At 50.7% G+C, this 15,229-nt stretch overlaps 1 protein-coding gene across 1 annotated transcript in view; it reads left to right on the forward strand.

Moving 5' to 3' along the window:
* The window catches only part of HYDIN (HYDIN axonemal central pair apparatus protein), a 263,378-nt gene that overhangs the window by 200,407 nt on the left and 47,742 nt on the right, over positions 1-15,229 (forward strand). The window contains 11 exon segments of the mRNA XM_049786325.1: positions 1,022-1,195; positions 2,358-2,557; positions 3,861-3,998; positions 4,133-4,316; positions 5,292-5,433; positions 5,590-5,771; positions 8,857-9,467; positions 10,436-10,654; positions 13,054-13,262; positions 13,621-13,803; positions 14,644-14,763. Coding sequence (XP_049642282.1) covers positions 1,022-1,195; positions 2,358-2,557; positions 3,861-3,998; positions 4,133-4,316; positions 5,292-5,433; positions 5,590-5,771; positions 8,857-9,467; positions 10,436-10,654; positions 13,054-13,262; positions 13,621-13,803; positions 14,644-14,763 — 2,362 coding nt within the window.

Here is a 15,229-nt window from a genome sequence, read left to right on the forward strand (position 1 = left end):
CTAGCCCTTAACTCTATTGTCTCTGGATATTATTAACACACTGTCTTTTTTTTTCTTAAATACCGCAAATTAGTAATACTACTCTATGTCTTTCTCTCTCCCTCTGACTTATTTCACTCAGCGTATAGTTTCCATGTCCATCCATGTATAGGAGTAAACCTTCAGCACCATTGGGTATGGCCTAAAAGAAAAAAATCTAAAGAATTCAGTATGGTATGGAGCCCTGGTGAATTAAACCAGAATACATCCATCAGTGAACTCCCACACTTTCAGTGTCTGACTAGCCTAAATTCACAGGTGCCTTATTCATAGCAGCCAAACAGTAGATCAGCCCTCCTGTCCATGGACAGATGACCACTCATCTGTAAATAAAGGATGACAATGAAATATTATTCATCCTTCAAAAAAGAGAGTACAGAGTTTGTCTCTCTGGACAAACAAATTATGGATCTTCCCCCCCTCCTTTTATCTATTCCCAATTTTCTATTTGCCCTTTAAATTAGCAAGTATTTTGAAATAAAGGTGACACAAGTTAATCTTTCAACCAAAATAGTCTTTCTATCACACTCAGAGATGCTCAATCCTAGTGGGTTTTTTAAGCTCACTTCTAAAAATTGTTTTTGACTCACACAATCAGAGCTCAGGGCTTTCTCCTGGCTTTGCACTCAGAAATCACTCCTGACATTCACCAGGGACTAGATGGGATGCCAGGGATTTTCACCCCTCTCTGCACCATCAATGTCCACTAAAGATGGAGGATATTCTGAGACCTATAGAGCAAGGGAATGGCTTCTCACTTTTTAAACATAAAAGAAAATGTGAAGAAAATGCAGTTGCCTTTGGGCACGGCATGGGGGTGATGAGCACAGGCTGAGAATCTGACACTCCTCATTCTGGACTCAGCTGCTTTTCAGCCAGGGCCACTGGCAGCCCCAGGAGAGAGATCTGTCCACAGAGACCTCTGTCCTGAGGCTTCTCCTGCCGAGAACCTGGGAGCTGAAGCCCCCGATCTTTTTTACAGGCAGGTCTGCCACTGCTGTGAGCCTGGCCAAGTACTACAATGCAGCCTGCTTGAACATTGATGCTGTCATGCTCGAGGCCATCTGCGACAGCAACAGCTTCCCAGGCATCCGGGCCCGAGAGCTCTGCATCCGGGCTGCCATCGAGCAGTCCTTGAAGGAAGGAGAAGAATCTGGTAGGAGCCACTTCCCTCCCCCCACTTTCTGCCATTGGGTGGCCTACATTCCTCTTCTCTGTTGTTCTCTGTGAGGTTAACTCGGGCTGCGTTCTTTGTGGCCCCAGAAGTTGGGCACGTCCCCCAACACACAGGCATACACGGTGCTCTCTCAAACTTTCTGTGGACAGCAAAGAGGAGTTGAGCAGCTGCAACCAGGCATGGGGACTGTCAGGAGGTCACAGGAGAGAAGTAGCTCCAGAGAAGACTCGGGAGTGATGCAGTAGTCTAAGGGCCAGGCCTGGGGCAAAAACTCAAACATTCAAAATGGTCATGGGGTAGGAAGGAAGAATGTGCTAGACAGAAAAATTCAGATTTCAGGGTTATTTTTTAATTGTTATTTCTCTGTATTTTTTTGTTTTGTTTTGTTTTTGGGTCACACCTGGCAACTCAGGGGTTACTTCTGGCTCTATGCTCAGAAATCGCTCCTGGCAGGCTCAGGGAACCATATGGGATGCCGGGATTTGAACCACCATTCTTCGGCATGCAAGGCAAACACTTTACCTCCAATGCTATCTCTCCAGCCCCTAATTGTTATTTCTCACCCCTCTGTTCCCCTCCCTAGTACCTCCCATCATTTTAAAAGTAGGTAAATACTAAACATTTTTTGGTTTTGGGGTCATATCGAGAAATGCCAATGAGTTATTTATGACTCTGCAGTCAGGAATTACACATGGCAGTGCTTGAGGGACCATATGGGATGTTGGGGATTGAATTTGGGTTGGCCGTGTGCATGGCATGTGCCCCACCCACTTACTATCACTTCAGGATCCCAAATGTGGAACTTTTTTTTTTTAATGTGAGACTTTTGAACCCCATAGTAGGGAAACCCAGTGTGGATAACCTACATCATAGATGCCCACTAAGAATAGAGAATACTCAGAGACTTTTAGGGCAGGGGAACAGCTGCTCCATGTATTGTGATAAATGTCAATTTGCTCAGGAGGCAGGATTGGGGATGATGATCTGGCTGGAAAGGGTGGATGTGAGAGCAGAAAAGAAAGAATCCTGTGTGGAGGCCAACAGCTGCAGTCACTGCCTATACTGGCCAAGCAGTGGCCTCTCCTGGGGACCTGCTCTCTCCAATAGTAATCTCTCATGAAGACCTGCTCTCTCCCTATAGCCCAAGAGGCTACTTCAGGCCAAACGCGACTGAGCAATGAGACCTTGGGCAAGCTGACCTCAGAGACCACACTGATTTCGCCGGAAATGAGGCCTGGCAAGTCAATGCGTGGCAGTGTGATGCTTACTAAGAGCAAAATGGACAGCCACACCGCTGCATCTCAGAAGCAGCATCACCTGCACACCTCTGAAACCCCACAGGTATACATTGGGGCTCACCAGAAGTAGACGTGAGGTCTTTGTTCTTCATTCTCCCCCTCCTCCTCAGCATCACCTTATATCCTGGTCAGGGCAACTCCAGCCTTAGGGCTCCTCTCTTCTGGACAGTGCTCAGGCAGAGGAGCCCCACTCTGCAGAGGAGCCTCCTCCCCCACCCCCACCCCCGCAGCAGATTCACTCAGAAAGCACCTTTTGTGTCCCAGATAGAGTGTTGAGTTTGGGTTGAAGTGACAAAAGAAACAGTCCCTACCTGAGTGCCACGGGGAGTGTCCCACAAGAGAACTGCATATTTGGACACTGACAGGCAAGTGAGATTGGTGACAGAAGGAATCTGTGCAGAGTCAAGGGGAGCTAGAATAGCAATCACAGGACTCCCCCTAGCAGCAAAGGAACACTAAGAGTGGAGCCACAGATAGAGGTTGGAGGGCCCCCGGGGCACTTTGGAAAGTCATAGAGAAGTCAGGGATTTTGCAAACACCTGCAACAGAGCCTCAGTGGATCCGGAAGAGATAGGCAGGTTATGGTCTATGTGTAGGAGCACAGAATTGAGTGCATGTGGTCTCTTCAGAGCTTTCAAAGGAAAGGGAAGACACAGAAGTGGTTGGAGAACTGAACCTAGGGTCGAGAAAGCTTCCTCTCAGGGAGGGGAAGTGGGGGCACAAAGCAGGATCTTCTGGACATTGGGGAGTGGGTGATCCACTTGGGAGGGACTGAGTGTCTAGGAGGTAGAGGGTGGGGTCATGAGTTCCACTGGGATCTCTAACAGGCTCACTCCCTAATTCCAAATTCTAGGGAATTTGAGCCAGAAGGAGGATTTCCATACTTGTTTTGATATAGTCTAAAAAAGCATTATCAGAGCAGAGCATGTGGGGTTTTGCCTTGCAAGCAACCAACCCAGGTTCAATACCCAACACCCTAGAGTCTCCCAAGCTTGCCAGGTAGAGTCATGAATAACCCCTCAGCACCACTGGGTGTGTCAAAAATAATAATAATAATAATGATTTTTTTCCTGTTTTTGGTCCACACTCGGTGACGCTCAGGGATTACTCCTGGCTGTGTGCTCAGAAATCGCTCCTGGTTTAAGAAACCATAAAGGATGCCAGGAATCGAACCGAGGTCCATCCTGGGTCAGCCATGTGCAAGGCAAACGTCCTACTACTGTGCTATCACTCCAGCCCCTAAAGCAGGCGGCAGGTCTAAAAAGAGGGTGTGAAGTTCCCACCATCATGTGGCTGTGGTTGTTGACCACCCCAGATTCTAACCTCCATTCCTTCTCCGGAGACAGGTTCCCTCGAGCCCTCTGCCCCTGGGGCCTACGCAGCGCCGGCTCAGCGTCAGCACCAGCATCGGTGGTGAGACGGGGCTCATGAGCTGTGTGCTCCCAGAGGATCTGTTCGTTCAGATCATGTCCGATCGCCTTGAGGTGCGTGCATCCCAGGGCCGGAGCCCCAGGACATTACTCTTCCTCTGCAGACTGAGCTGGGGCTGTGCTGACTTCCAACAGGGGGGAGACATGGAAGGCCCCCCACTGCTGACTCTCTGTTCACCCTGTTTCAGCTGAGCGACTGCTACCGAGGGGTAGTGTTTGACAGCCTGGACACACTATTCGCCCGCAACATGCCAAGTGCACTCCTCTCCCTACTCAAAGCCATTGGTAACCGGGAGCACATCTACCTGCTCAACATGGCCCAGGACTACACAGCCATGAAGGCTCAGGAGAAGGCCAAGAAGGAGCAGGAAGGTGAGACTCCTCTCCCGGGCCTTCTCAGAGCCTTTACTCGGTGGGGAGGAGGAAAAAGGGGCACTGGGAAGGGTTCAGGAGAAGCTGGGGACCAAATTAGTACTCCCTCAAGAAGAACAGGTGCTCCAGCCTTCCAGCTGTCTCTCTGGTCCTGGAGCTTTTCTCTCAGCTGAGCTTCTGGTAGACTGGGGGATCAGTTCTCACCCCCACTTCACTCCTGAGGGACTGAAACTAAGGACTGTTGAGGGAGGAGTCATGGGCCAAAATGGGAAGTACCTACTGGTCACACTGTCTCCCCAGGGTCGCTCTGTAGTGGCCCCATCCTCAGGGCCACCCATGCTGACCCATAAGCCCTCTTAGCCTGTTAGCTTGGGCGCTTTCTGAGAAGCTAGAAGCGCCTATATTTAAGGGCATTTATATCCCATGGGCAAGCAGGTGACTTATCCCCTCACCATCTCTTTAGTGGCATTGTGAGTCACCTCAAACACACAGCCATCAGGGAAGATTCTTGCCCCTGTAGCAGAACTCAGAGACAATGTCCTTGTATTCTTGGCCAGGGGGCCTGGACACATGCCCCAAGCAGTAATCCAACCTACAGCTTCTATGTTTCTCAGAAAGTCCAACTCCGCATAGCATGACCTCAAATCACCACTTTCCATTTTCTCATGTATCTTCAAATTGATGTTCTTCAGTTGAGTCCTGGGATCCTCTCCCCAAGCTCCTGAAAACTGCAGGAAAGCCAGTCTTCATTCCCTTCTATGACAATATTTCTATCAGTATAAAATTTTAAAAAATAATGCAGTTGGGATGGGGTGCAATTATGATAAGGACCTTGAGTTAGAGCCACATTGGAGACAAAGTCCTCATACAGACAGGGAGGTGCCAGCGGTCACAAAGCCTCCATGGCCTGTGCCAGCTGAGCTCTGGGCCCCTAAGGGACATATAGCCCAAGCTCCCCTCTCTGCCTCCCTGCAGAGAACAAACGCAAGGAGGAGCTGGAGAGAGAGAAGGCGCGCCTGCAGAACATGGATGAGGATGAGTATGATGCCCTAACAGAGGAGGAGAAGCTCGCCTTCGATCGGGAGGTGCAGCAGGCGCTTAAGGAGAGAAAGAAAAGGTGGGCACTGCTGAGTAGAAGCAGTTCCCAGGAAACAGGGCCATGTGCTGGGGAAAGTGGGGAGTCAGGCATGTCCCTGGGAGGCCGGGGGAGGAGTCTCTCCCTGCCTGGGGTGGTGGGAGGCACCAATTCGTTTCTCCCCTTGCTTTGACTTAGGGAAATGGAAAGGCTGGCGAAAGAGCTGCAGGAAAAGAAGCTGCAGCAGGAGCTAGAGAGGCAGAAGGAAGAGGACGAGCTCAAGCGGAGGACCAAGAAGGCAAAGGGGGTGAAGGATGAACCACAGCCCAAACGGTCACATGCCGTGGTCAGCCGCCAGGTAGGGCCTTCAGGATCAGTGGGCAGGGTAGGCCCTGGACAGTCCCTGTCCCCAGCAGACTGGCCTGACCTGGTGAGATCTTGTGATAGAGCAGACAGTAGGGGCAGGGACTGCCCACCAAGAGCTATGCAGTCTCACCTATCCTGCCACTCAGGCATCCCGCTGACCCTGCCATTGTCTTGCAACTTCAAAGAGGTTAGAAGAGGTGATGTTGCCCTTCCAGGATCTGCCCCCTTGCCCTATCCCTGTCCCTGCAGTGCCCAGCTGGCGCTCAGCATGCTAGTAATGAAGTTTCGCACCAGTAGAGCCATGTCCACCCACCAGCTTATCCCTGATGGGTCAGGGAGGACACTCGGCCACCTGCTGGTTCTGGCAGACAAGAACAGGCACATCTGCCACCTGCTGAGGGCCACGTCATGTGTGTCTATGCCCACCATGATGCAGCATGGCCAGAGCAGGGCCCAGAATGCAATAGCAGAGAGTCAGCTTTTGGGGTGTTCAGAAACTTCTCAGCAGCACTCTTCTGAGGAGGGGCCTGAAACCAGACTCCTCAGTACGAGGGACTCACATGTGCCACTTAGTGCCTCTGGGACCAGCTTCCTGGAGCCCCAGTGGGCAGAAACTCTGAGCCCTACATGGTGGGGCAGCTTCAGTGCACAGACACCCTGTAGGAAGGCAGGGGCAACCTAGCAGAGCACGTGGTCACCTGTCACAAACAAGAGACTATCACAAGCAGTGTGGCCCCATCATAGGTGATATGTCTCCTGTAATAGACAGCATAATGGTCATAAATGATGTGTGTCCCCATCACAGGCAGTGACAGGTAGTGTTAAAGAAAGATCAGTTTGGCTTAACGTGCAGGAAGACCATGAGGCGAGAAGCCACTGACTCCATGAATCTCTCCTGACTGATTTATTAATTTTTCATGGCTATCTGCTTCAGACCCATCTGCCTTGGGGTAGAAATATGGCTTGGAGATTGATTTTACAGTGTGTGGATAGGTGTGTGGATCTTTAGCAGACTTTTCGCCACATCACACAGTTCTCCATTTCACACACGACCTGAGCAGAGTCACCAACGGGAGTACCACATTCACACCTTGATTACAAGCTGTTTTCACTGTGCCGCACACACAGCTGGGTCAGGGTCTGTCAGAGTAATTCCAGAGATGTCCTCTCTGGAGCTTTCCCTTCCTGCTCCAGAGATCCTGCTTGCCCTAAAGCTGATTCCTCTGGACTGAAAAGTTGGTAATTTTGAGGGTTTTATTGCTACAATGATACTCTGAGATAAGATTAACAGAATGGAGGATGGAGTTTACTCAGTGCCAATCTCTAGTTCAGGTGGCAGTGCCCTCAATTACTTTCACTCCATATCCAGAGCTGTCAGTGGTCCTTTTCCTGGTGTGTCTGAGGATAAAACAATAAGCAGAGGGAATTTGCACTGGCAGTGAGGAAGCCCCTTCACATTTCTGCCACTGGTCCCTCTACTCTTTCCAGTGTGCCCTTCTAGCAGGTGTTGCTGCTTTGATTTGTGTTTCCCTGATGGTCTATGTCAGTGAAGAGTTTGTCATCTGCCACCTCTGACAGACTTTCTGTATAGGTGCCTGGTTCTTGTTGCAGAGTTCAGTACCTTGCCTTCAGGAAACAGGCCTAACCTTTCTGCTCTGTCATGTTGAGCCTTCTCCCGTATTGAACCTTTTCTCAGAACTTTCCATGTCTGCTCCCATGGAATGGGGAAGCAAAGATCTGAGTCCATTTGTGGAAGCTGAGGCCCGCCCCCCCCCACCTTTGCCAGGCACCTCCTGCTCTGAGGTACTCACCTGTGTGAATGGACTCTTCACCATGGCATCCAGGCTGAGACTCTCCAGACAGGGAACAGTCACGACAAGTCCTTCCCCTTCCAGTTAGCAGTAGGGCCTCAGACACCATCTTCCTGTGGGCTGCTGGAGCTTTGCATAAGGGCAGGGAAAGGAAGTGCCAACCCTGAGTCACTGATGCCTCCAGAGCCCACAGACTCCTGGGAAGGCTGCAGATAAATGGGGGTAGGGTGGACCTGGACTGGTCTACAGAGATTATTACACAAAACTGGACTTGATGGCATCAGCAAATAACCCTGAGGTCATGTGGGACTTCCCCCAAGCTTTCTACAAAGGGAGGAGAAAGATCTAGGTCTATATAGTAATTTTAAAAGGACAATGAGGAGACTGGAGTAATGGTACAGCGGGGAGGATGTTTGCTTTGAACACAGCCAACCTAAGTCTGATATCAGGCATCTATAGGGTTTCCTGAGCAGTGTCAGGAGTAATTCCTAAGTACAGAGCCTGGAGTAACTCCTGAGCACTGCTGGATGTGGCCCAAGAATAAATAAATGATAATAATTTTAAAAAATTAAAAGACAGTAAGTATATAAGGTTCTATTTCCATACCACTTATGGTCCCTGAGCACCATCAGGAATGACCCCTGAGCACCTCTGAATGTGGACCAAAAACTAATATAAAATAAAAATATAGTAAATCAGATTCAATCCCCAGCACCACATACATAATAGCCCCTGATCACTTTCAGGAGAGATCCCTGATGGCCCAAAACCAAGAAGGCAGTTAAAAAAAAAAAAAAAAGGCAAGATGTTGGCTTCTCTCTGCCAAAGTTAATAAATCAATTTCTAAAAGCATGGGCACAGCCAGATTCTGAACTCCCATGTGTTCCCAGCCATCCTCATGTGACCCATCCTCAGTCATTTTAATAGCTTGGCACGAGTTGAGGCCTTCATCGGCAGATGCCAGCTTGTACCTTCCCAACGCAGTCCCACACTTGCCCCCCAAAAGTCTCCTGCGGCACCCACCCCAGCTAAAAGATGTGTGGAGGCCATAAATGTTAACCCAAGACAGCCTCCAATGGCTACAACCAGAGGGAACCAGAAGCCAACTCAGGTTGAGAAAATGCTCAGTAGCAATGTTTGGGACCTACCTGCCCAGCTCCTGGGCAAAAAAAAAAAAAAAACAGGTGCAGTGAAGAGTTACTGAGGCCCATGCATCGTGCTGGCCGGCCCCCTTCCAGCGTCTCTCACCCTTTCTTGTCTTCCCAGGGTCTTTCGTTTTCTCGACCAGAGGTTAAGTCTGACACACTGGAAAGGAAAGTTTCTGTCCGAGAGCAGAGCCAAGCTGAGAAAGAAGATCTCAAGAAGAAGAAGAACCAGCTGGCAGAGATCAACCTGATGGGGGTCCCATTGGCCCAGGAACCAGAGGAGAGCGAGATCGACCTCACCAAAGACAGTGAAAAGTCCCTGGCGCAGAAATTCAGGGACTATGAACTGACCCTGAAAGACGTCCAGAATCTGCTGCTCTCCTGGGACCGAAAGCAGTGCGTGCTCCTGCCGCATGCGGGCATCGCGGGCATCGAGGACTTGATCCACGAGCCCGACGACCAGCGGCAGGCTCCTTCGGGGGGCCGCAGGGGCCGCAAGGACCGCGAGCGCGAGCGGGCCGAAAAGGAGCGAGCCGAGAAGGAGCGCCAGGAGCGCGAGAAGGCCGAGCGCGAGCGCCTGGAGAGGCTGCGTGCACAGGACAAGGACAGCGACGGCTGGGAGGTCGAAGGCGAGGAGGACCACGAAGGCAAGAAAGACCTGGGCGTGCCCTTCATCAACATCACCACTCCCGACCCCGAGGGTGTGAACTGGAAGCAGGCCCTGGAGAATGAGCGGCTGCCCCAGGCCGATCAGGTAAATGGGGGACCCTACACCAGATCAGGTAAGTGGGGACCCTAAGTGGAGGAAGGCGCCCCAGCACGGGGCAGGGACTGGCCGAGCAAGCACCCTTAGTCCAGGGGTGGCGAACATGTTCGACACAAAGAGCCAAAACTTTTTAAACTGTGAGAGACAGAGAGCCACACTACGCAGTGACCTGCCAAAACAGACAAACACTCCCACAAAAGCATAGAATTTTAACAATAATATATTAAACACATATTGCATTTTGCCATTTTGAGTGAGGGTAAAAATCCTGTTCGCCACCCCTGCCCTAGTCTCTCAAGGTTCGCATCCCTCCCTGGCAGACAGCAGATTCAGCACCAGAGAAGGTTCCATCCTAAGAGGCGGATGCCAGCCACCCCAGTGGAAAACTTCCTCCCAGATGAGATCCTCTCTGAGGCCATGCTGAAGGCCCTGCAATTGTATTTCTCAAGGCTCCCTGATTCTGAGGACTAAAGTAGGTGACAGACAGAGACCACTGCTTCATGAGCTTTGCTAAGCCTTGACAAAACAGCTACAGTCTAATGACAAGAACTCTGAGAGGGGCCGAAGAGATAGCACAGCGGTAGAGTGTTTGCCTTGCACGCAGCTGATCCAGGACAGACGGTGGTTCAAATCCTGGCATTTCATATGCCCCCGCTCCCATACCTTCCAGGAGCAATTTCTGAGTGCAGAGTCAGGAGTAACCCCTGAGCACAGCCGGTGTGACTCAAAAACAAACAAACAAAAATAAATAATAAAAAAAAAGAGCTGTGAGAAGTAAAGGCAGGGTGAAGGCTACAGCAGGCACCCCATCCAGCTTTGGATTCCAGGGGTGCAGGTCAGAGTCCACCACCATAGCCCTTCCCTGCACAGCTGCCTGTGAGTACTCTGGAGGAGGCAGTCAGACCTGGCCTGCTCTTACCAGACACCAGCTGTGACTTTTCCCTTTTCCCTCTTAGATTCTCGACATCCTGGGCCTAGGCTCTGCAGGACCCCCCATCCCACCTGCAACCCTGTTCTCCATCGTTCCCTACCCCGTGAAGCGGCAGCCTCTGGCCAGCTTGGATACCCTCAAGCATTTTGTGTTCATCAATCCATCCTCTGATGATTCGTCCCAGGAGGACAAACGGGAGATAGACTTAGACCCTGAACCGGCCACACCCTCAAACTCCATTAAGGTAAGTGGGGGGGGGGGGACGTAGCGGGAGAGTCAGGCTGACTGGGGTGTTCTGGAGTGGGTCCCCCATGAGCAGAAGCTGTGCCACCCCCAGACTTTTCTGACTCCTCAAGAGGGCACCAGACTCTGGCCTCCCAGCTCTTCCCATCCCTGGGAGGGTTTGGGGGACTCACCTCATCACTCTGAAGTTCACCTGCTAGAAAAGACAAGTCAAGCTCAACAAGGTCATTGCCACCAAGAAGGGCCCAAGCACCAGAGCAGAAACAGATGCTTGGAAGGATTAGTATGCCAACATTGGCTATTTGACATAAAGTCACTTTTTGTCCCCCTAGCTGAACACAGAATGTAGGGGGAACTCTGGTAGCTTAAAAAAAATGTGTGATCATCCTGACACCACAAAAAAAAAAAAAAACTGGGATATGGCAATGAGAAGGTATGGAGCCAGTGGTTGTTCCCACGACAATATGTTTCAAGAGTGGAGAAACCCTGAATCTCTTAGGCCACGAAAATTTCCTTCCTTCCCCAATACTTACTGTGCCTATACAAAAAAAAAAAAAAAAGTGGGGTAACACCAAACCCTGCCACTCCAGCATTCCTTTTTCTGGTTTTGTTTTTGTCTGTTTTTTATATTATTTTTCTTCTCTTTTTTCTTCCACTTTTTTCTTTTTTTTTTTTCACTCTTGTGGATATTATTCGGTGATTTTTTTCTTTTCTTTTTCTTTTCTTTTTTTTTTTTTGTACTTAATACCAAATTTTTCTTCTCTTTTCCTTAACCTTTTTATCTCCAACAGAATAGCATAACTTGAATCATTCAGCCTCATAAATTGAGGGGGGATAAAGATGATACCAGGACCAGTCATATGAACATGCAGTGTAAATAAAAAATGACCAGACTGGAACACCAAACAGAATAGTTACCCAACCTACAACAAGCTGTAAAGTAGAGACCAGTTACACTAGTATTCTGGGGGGATGGGGTAAAGTCGGGAGATATGGGAGACATGCTGGGAACAGGAGTGGAGGGAGGACAACATTGGTGGTGGGAATGCCCTTCATTCATTGTCACTATGTACCGTAAATAATACTGTTTAATGAATTTCAGTCACAATAAAAATTTTAATAAAAAGTGTGATTCAGGGCCAGAGAGTTAGCATGAAGGTAAGGTGTTTGCCTTGCATGCAAAAGGATGGCAGATCGAATTCCAGCATCCCATATGGTCCCCTGAGCCTGCCAGAACGGTTTCTGAGTGTAGAGCCAGGAGGAACCCCTGCGTGCTGCTGGGTGTGACCCAAAGGCCAAAAAAAAAACCTAAAAATAAAAAAAAATGTGTGTGTAATCAAAGTGGTCACCCTGAGGAGGCCAGGAAGGCCTCAAACCTCAGTTCACAAGCAAGTAGGAATTCCCTGACTAAGATGAGGAGCATAGTGGGCAGGACCCTGCCCCAGAGAGCATTGAAGAGTGGCCGGACTCAGAGGTGACCTACCATCAACTTCTTCTAAAAACAGATAATTAACTGAGTTACTTACTCAGAGAAGTTGTGGGGGTGGAAAGCATTCCTTATCGTTTCCACTCAAGTGGAAAGGCAGTTGCCTTGCTGAAAAAAAGGGAAAGTGGTATCCAAAAAAAACTCCAACCTAAGGCCATACCCAGGGAAATAAGTGGGCAAGAACTGCATGATAGGGCCCGGAGAGATAGCACAGAGGTGTTTGCCTTGCAAGCAGCCAATCCAGGACCAAAGGTGGTTGGTTCGAATCCCGGTGTCCCATATGGTCCCCCGTGCCTGCCAGGAGCTATTTCTGAGCAGACAGCCAGGAGTAACCCCTGAGCGCAGCCGGGTGTGACCCAAAAACCACAAAAAAAAAAAAAAAAAAAAAAGAACTGCATGATGCCCACCTGAGCCTCTCCTCCCCGCCCCCTGGTGGCCACATCCAGTGGTGCAGACTAGTACCCTCCCCTATCCATTCACCAAAACATGTCTTCTCTGATCAGGGACACACACACACACACACACACACACACACACACACACACACACACACACACACACACACCTCTAAGCCTAACTTCCAATTGTCAGGAAATACATTATAGCCTAAAGGAAAAAGCTAAGGATCATCAAAGCATTTTGACACTGGAATGTTCCATGTGTACACAGCTCTCTAGTCTCTCCACAAAGCACACGTGCTTGGGAGAGTCAGAAGAGGCCCAGAATCAAAGATGCTCAAATAACACAACCAGCCTCAAGCTTCCCATCTCAGTCCTCGGGGACCAGGGTGCCCGGAAAGACATGGCCTTGGCATGTTGCATCTCCCTGAGTCATTCCAGTGGCCAGGCCACGACTTCCACACCTGGACACAGACGGGAGCACTGATTCTGGCCACTCCTTTGTATTTAACATAGCTACCAGAGGACCAGAGCGCCTTGCAAAAAGGCAGCAAACAGAAGCAGAAGGAAAAGCAGGAGCAACTTCGTGAAGCTCAAAAGGAAAAACGCCGTCTCCCAACCAATAGGAAGACCTTTACTAACAACATCTCGGGACCCCTCGCCACCCTGTCGGACATAGACCAGAACAGCCTCACCACGCAGCAGTCCCAGGAGAAGTTCCTGAGGTGAGGCCCCAGCAACCCGGCAGTTGGGGAGCCAACAGGGGTATGACTGTCCTTGCAGCAGGCCAGGACAGGATACCCCATGGGGACTGAGGGAAGCACTAGCTCCAAGCAGCCCTGCACCACCCTTCTGGCAGAAGAATCTTCTGGCTTTTGGGGGGAGGGGGGAGGAGAACACTCAGTGGTGCTCAGGGGTTGCTCCTGGACTCACACTCAGAAATCATTCCTAGCAAGCTCAAGGGATCAATGGGATGCCGGGGTCAAACCCGGATCTGCCTCATGCAAGGCAAATGCCTTCTCAGCTGTGCTATCGCTCCAGCCCCAGAAGCTTCTGGCTTTAAGAGCTGCTGCTCCCCTGCAGATTGTCTCAGTTCCGGTGGGTTGTGCCCCCCAATGGCGAGGTGACCCTGAGGATACACTTCTCATCAGGCGACATTGGCAACTTTGACCAGACCTTTAACTTTGAGATCCTTGGTACCCACCGCCTGTACCAGCTCTACTGCCGGGGAATCTGCAGTTACCCCTACATCTGCTCAGACCCAAAGTATGTGTGGGAGTCTTTGAGAAGATGGGGAGAAACTGGGAGGATCCCCCAGGAGTGCTTGGGTCACAGAACCCCACCCCCACCCAAGAGCCTTCACATCCAGGACCTCAGTGCAGCCCAAACTGCAGGGCCTTGAGCACTGGCTTTGGAGCCACACGGTTCTCTGAGATGGAGATGGGGAGTGAGGGCGAGGTGTCTCCCCCTGAAAGTGTTTGAGCTCATTGAATGAGCAAGCGAGAGACTCTGAACCCACTTCTGGGGATACTGGTGAGGAGCTCCATGGGCTGAGCCCCCTAAAGGCTCCATCTCTTCCCCCCCCCACAAAGGTGTCTGTCATGCCCCCAAAAGAGGCTCAGAAGATCAGCCCACTCTCAAGCTCATTCCCCATTGTTGTTGATGGGAACTTAACATAACACTAAGGGCCAAAATGGCCCTCACACCAGCCTGTCCTAAGGAAAGATCCCCTGCAAATCCCTTTCCTCTCAAGAGGACCCTCCAGTAGTGCCCAGGAGGCCACAGGCTCTCCCAGAGATTGGCCCAGCCAGGCCAGCAGCTCAATGCCAGGGCCCAGGTACAGAAGAGGGGTGCCAAGTACAGAGACCTGTGCCTTACCCCCAAAGCTATCCTCGGGCCCTGGGGTCTCTTTTAACCAACAACTAACCCAAAGAGGTTCAGCAGAGAGTTGCCTTGTCTCAGTGCCCAGACCCTGAGTGCCTGTTGGGAGATTTCCCCTCCACCCACCCAAAATAAACTGGTTCCAGTGAGGGGATAGTAGGTATGGGCTGAAGTCTCAGTGGCAACCCTGGTAGTTCATTCAAGGGTCCCGTCTCCTTCCTGCAGGGTGGTTTTCTCTCAGCGGAAGCCTGACATCAAGCCTGATGAGGTCGTCTTCAAGAAGTACGTGGCAAGCACAGATAGGTTCTACTTCGGGCCACTGCTTTGTGGAAAATCAAGAGACAAGTGAGTGCTAGCCTCTCAAAGTCTGTCTTCTCCCCACTACAGGGACTCACAAGGGGGTGTGGAGAACCCCCAGAAACAGGCATGGCTGAAGCCAAGTGTACTTTCACCTGCCCAGACCTTCTGCACCCTGGAAGAGGGCAACCTGGGAGAGAAGCTAGGTGGGGGAAAGGTATAAGCAGGAGTTCATTTTGGGATGCCTGGGAGCAGACCAAGAACCAGCTAGGCCCAAAGCAAATGGTGGTACTGCCCCCCAAAGACAGGGCACAGAGACGATGGGGGATTAGGTGTAAGAGGAGTAGCCTTGGGCACAGTTGGGGAACCCAAGATTTGCTCTCTCGAGGCTTCTAAGGATGCAGAGGCTGGCTTTCTAGAACAGGGAGGCTGGTAGCAGATTAGCACAGGAACCCCCACAGGCTCCTAGGTCTGGCTTCAGCACACAAACTCTGAAGAGTCAGTGAGACACCAG

Source organism: Suncus etruscus, chromosome 14 (genome assembly GCF_024139225.1).
Source record: "Suncus etruscus isolate mSunEtr1 chromosome 14, mSunEtr1.pri.cur, whole genome shotgun sequence".
Taxonomy (NCBI): domain Eukaryota; kingdom Metazoa; phylum Chordata; class Mammalia; order Eulipotyphla; family Soricidae; genus Suncus; species Suncus etruscus.